At 36.2% G+C, this 4,952-nt stretch overlaps 1 protein-coding gene across 1 annotated transcript; it reads left to right on the top strand.

The window, feature by feature from the left end:
• Positions 1–1,018: 1,018 nt before the first annotated feature.
• Positions 1,019–4,952, top strand: LOC130502449 (myosin-15-like; the record flags this gene model as incomplete). The annotated part of the gene is made up of 14 exons (XM_056997245.1): positions 1,019–1,126; positions 1,321–1,371; positions 1,477–1,566; positions 1,746–1,916; positions 2,042–2,173; positions 2,339–2,515; positions 2,924–3,061; positions 3,316–3,386; positions 3,477–3,576; positions 3,651–3,707; positions 3,816–3,872; positions 3,972–4,052; positions 4,145–4,227; positions 4,543–4,952. Coding segments are annotated over 14 exons (1,467 nt in total), but the record flags the coding sequence as incomplete, so codon positions are not given.

The raw sequence follows: 4,952 nt of genomic DNA, 5'->3' as shown, positions 1-4,952 counted from the left end.
AATTTTGTCGTTTATATAGTACTGATCTCCTGAAACAGTGTAAATAACTACAAGTGATTTAAAACAGACAAGTGGTGAGGAGGCCAAGTCAGGTGAAGTATCCAAGCTTCAGAACAAACATTGGAATCTTTCAGCCTCAAACTAGAATGCAAGAAGCTGGCTACCATTAATGAATGCAAATAAAGAATGCAGTACTTCAAAAGCAACTAGACATATCCATAAAGGAGAAGGCTGCTGTTGTAAAAGAAACTTAGAATGGTTGAACTGAAAAAGAGAACACTTCGTTGAAGGTAATTTTTCTACTATTCTCCATATGAGTGCATATAAAGATCTTGTTCTGTCATTGTCTTAAACTTGGATTCCTTCTTAAGGGTTGTATTCTCTAATCATTGATTTTCTATTAGTTAAAAATTTACTTAGGTTTTTAATCAGTTAAAAATTTACTTAAAAAGAGTCCTTAAGTTTTTTCCCTTGATCAACCTCCGCAATTATGTTTCAGTTTACCTACAGGGCTGGTCAAATTTTTTAAGTTCTATAATAACGGGATCCAGTTTCCGGAGAGTGTGAAAGTGGATATATATTAATTGCATTTGTGAAAGGGTATTCTGAGAAATTCTCTCAAAAGTGGTTAAATCTTTGATAGCATGTCCTATTCTTTTCTTTGTTCGCTGCTGTTTTTTCTTTTCTTTGAATATACATTGGTATCTTTTTGGTAATGCTTGATTGCTTTCACTTTTTTCTTAGTGCCCAAATTCTTCGTTTCGGTTGTTCACGGGTTTTTTGGTAACCCTTTTTAAAATGATAGAATTCGATGAATTCCTTGGAAAATAAGAATCTGGCTCTGGAGAAGGAGCTTCTGAGTGCTAAAACCGATTTCAGTAACACACTACAGAAGTTGAAAGAAGCTGAAAAAAGATGTTCTGAACTCCAGACGAATGTTCAAAGGTTGTAGGTGCAGTGCAGGTCTTTTTCTCAACTCAACCTCAGGTTTGTGTTTGACAAGTGTATTTACTTTTGCCTTGCAGTCTCGAAGGAGAAACTCTCTCGCTTGGAGAACGAGAACCATGTCTTGAGGCAGAACACGTTAAGTTTATCCCCAAAGAGAATAGGACAGAGACTTGGTGAAGTATGTAATCTTTGACTTTTCTCTGCTGCACTTTCTGAATATGCATGCACGAAAGTATGCACTCTGTGAAATTGCTGGATATCTTACCTTTTTGAACCATGCATCCCACCACCATTGCTTGTCAATTATTGTCATCCTGTCTTCTTTGGTCTTTAAGTTTTACCAACTGCTCATTACTACTGCCTCTTCAACAGAAACACTCTAGTGCTATCGTACCAGCTCAGAATGACAAAAGATCTGTTTTTGTAAGTAACTACTCCTTTTTCATTTGTTTTATGACCTCTATCTTTTTATTTTTGGTTTGTAAATGCTTGAAAATGAGGACTCTACCTTGCCGTTAATATGTACAGGCGACACCCACACCATCAAAGCACATTATGCCCATTTCACATAGCCTGTCAGAACCACGTCGATCGAAATTCACTGCAGAAAGAAACTTGGTACATATTCACTGCCATTTTCATTAGGCTGTCAATATTTTTTACGGTGAACGAAGTTGTTTTGCTGAGTTGAATCAATATGTTCGTATTATCTCATATCTGTTTCTTGTCATGTAGAACTTTCTTGTTGTTGGGTGAAGTAGATACTAATTTTGACATAAGTTACCACTATAATGCAGGAGAACTACGAGTTGCTCTCCAGATGTATAAAGGAAAATTTGGGATTCAATGATGATAAGCCACTGGCTGCTTGTGTAATATACAAATGTCTTCTGCACTGGCACGCCTTTGAATCTGAGAGCACAGCGATATTTAACATCATTATCGAGGGAATTAATGAAGCCCTTAAGGTGATTCCTGTTGTAATCAATTTTTTCCCTCTTGATTTCACTCTTGTTGAAGGAATCTCGTAAATTTCTTAGCTTAAACAAATTGATAGAACTCTTTTATGTTGTGGTTTCTATGTTTGTTTCAGGGTGGAGATGAGAACAATGTATTACCATATTGGCTTTCAAACTCTTCAGCACTTCTATGTCTCTTGCAGAGAAATCTGCGGTCGAATAGTTTTCTAAATGCTAGTGCTCAGCGGTCTGGGAGGGCTGCATATGTAAGTTCAGTGGATAGATATCTCCACTTCAGATTAGTTTGCACGTTTCATTTCTGTAGAATTAAAATTCTCATTGTCTATTGCTTATTGAGATTCAGAAGCACCGTGTTACCTTGTTTTAATATGTTCACTGTGTAAACTGATGTTCTGTTTCTTGCGTACCAGGGAGTAAAGACTCCTTTTAAACTCCATGGACCTGACGATGGTGCTGGGCAAATAGAAGCAAGATATCCTGCAATATTATTTAAGCAGCAGCTGACAGCATGTGTGGAAAAGATTTATGGTCTAATTCGTGATAATTTGAAGAAAGAATTGTCACCGCTTCTTGGATTATGCATTCAGGTGAGAGTCCAAAAGTAGGTAGATATTCAGCATCGTTGATATTGATTCTCTGAAATATTTATTGGATACCATTAACTTAGTTCTTTAACATGCACCAAGATACTTAGTTACTGAGACTTTACACGCCATTTGGCATTTCTCATGTATTCTTCATTCTATCTGTTGTTTTTGGTATACAACTTGATGGTACACAATATCAAGTTTGTGCACAGCATTATATGTTTGTTATGTGACAAAAGATCTGGGTTACCGTGTGTTCCTAAATAAAATATAGCAATTTGGTTATTGTAGCGTTATAAATTGCGTGTTTACTGAACTGCGTTTAGTTTCATCTCTTTAGTTTCAAAATTCTGAAAATTTTGTTGGAATAGGTTATAACTTTTCAAGTGTTTCTTTAATGATCTATAGGCGCCCAAAGCTTCACGAGGGACTGCTGGAAAATCATCTAGATCACCAGGTGTTGCGCCGCAGCAATCACCGAGTAGTCAATGGGAAAACATACTAAAATTCTTGGATTCTCTTATGTCCCGCCTACGCCAAAATCATGTATGTACACATTCCGTAGCTTCAATTATAACTTCAATTATAATGTCTGCTTCTACCCACGCGGTTTTTAATGATGTTTTCATCCTGCATGGATAAAATTCTATTCTTCTAAGTTCGTGTATATTGTATTGGTCTAGTAATTACGCTGTAGTTTCCTGTGCGAGGATTAGGAATTAGAATGATCATGTTCCAAGCTGCCTTGTACTTTAAGAATATCTATGTCTTGTTTTCTAACCTGGATATCATATTGGTAGGTACCCTCGTTCTTCATTCGAAAACTTGTGACTCAGGTTTTCTCATTTATCAACTTGTCACTTTTCAACAGGTAGATGTTGTCTTTTTTTCAGTTCTTTGCTTTGTTGCTTACCGCAGTTTACATTTATTTTCTGCATATTTAATCCGAATTCCTTTTCAGTCTTCTCCTTCGACGTGAATGTTGCACATTTTCAAATGGGGAATACGTGAAATCTGGGATTGCAGAATTAGAGAAGTGGATAGCCAGTGTCAAGGAAGAGGTACACCATGTTATATACTCGTTAGTTGCTTCGTAGACGGATGCTATCTGTGATCTAAAATTTTGTGAATGCAGTTTTCAGGAACTTCTTGGCACGAGTTAAATTACATTAGACAAGCTGTCGGATTCTTGGTAAAAAATCATCTTCTTTTCTATTCTGAGAAAAGTCTAGTTTCATTTTGTAATTGAGCTTGCATTTAATTGAATTGTATTTATGAAACTTTTTAATTTTCGTCCTAGGTTATACACCAGAAGAGAAAAAAATCACTGGAAGAAATCAGGCAGGACCTGTGCCCGGTACGTTGTTTGGCTTCCATTTTTTCTTTTCTTTTGGATCCTGGCCTTGAGCACTTCTGAAATCTCATGAAAACTCGGGACTATTGTATTCTTCTGTAGGCATTGACAATAAGGCAAATATATCGAATAAGTACGATGTACTGGGATGATAAGTATGGAACTCAAAGTGTCTCAAGTGAGGTGAGTTAATGTCTAAAGCTCTTAATCATGGGCGCTTCTAATTGTGTTTAAATGTCTATTTAAACATTTTTACACATATCTCTGTGCTGTAGGTGGTTTCTCAAATGAGGGTACTTGTTGACAAGGATAGCCAAAAACTAACATCTAATTCCTTCTTGCTGGATGATGATATGAGGTATTATTCTCGTCCGTTTTGTCTGTATAATTAATTGAAATACTTCAAATGTAAGCCGGCTCTCAAGTTTAGTTATTCGTGAGTAGAAGAATATGGTAGCAACGACATAAACGTTTATATCTCTAGCTCGGCCAAGGGTTACAACTTGTGAGTTATACATGTGAAAATCTAGGATCCATGTAAACTGAAAAACGCTTTTAGTATATCTAAGGTTTGGTTTGGGCATTTGGTTGAGAGTAGACGGTTAGTCAAGTTTCTCTCGCATAACTCAGACATAGTTTAAGTTGATTAATGTATCGTTTTGTGTGTGTGCAGCATTCCTTTCTCTGCAGAAGATATAGATAAGGCTATTCCAGTTTTAGACCCATCAGAAATAGAACCACCAAAATTTGTATCTGAATATACGTGTGCACAGTCCCTTGTGAAGAAACCCTCCACAGCTTCAGCCTCAACGCATATCCTTTGATGCATATGAGCTTGATTATGCATCAATGAAAGTTAGGAAGAAAAAAACATTTGGTATTTTGCAAATTTCTCTTTTAGGAGAATGAAACAATGGAAGCTTAGACTTTGTAACTGTAGAACTTTACTATACGTTGAAGTCAAAATATTTGTAATTGTGCAATTGTCAGTTTTTTCTTTTCTTTTTGGGGACTGTAAATGGTACAGCATCTTTGTGAATATTAAGTAATGAATTCTCTTAATTCTTTGAAATTTTATGGATA

This window comes from Raphanus sativus, unplaced genomic scaffold, assembly GCF_000801105.2.
Source record: "Raphanus sativus cultivar WK10039 unplaced genomic scaffold, ASM80110v3 Scaffold0562, whole genome shotgun sequence".
In the NCBI taxonomy this organism is placed as follows: domain Eukaryota; kingdom Viridiplantae; phylum Streptophyta; class Magnoliopsida; order Brassicales; family Brassicaceae; genus Raphanus; species Raphanus sativus.
This window is presented reverse-complemented; position numbering and strand designations above follow the sequence as displayed.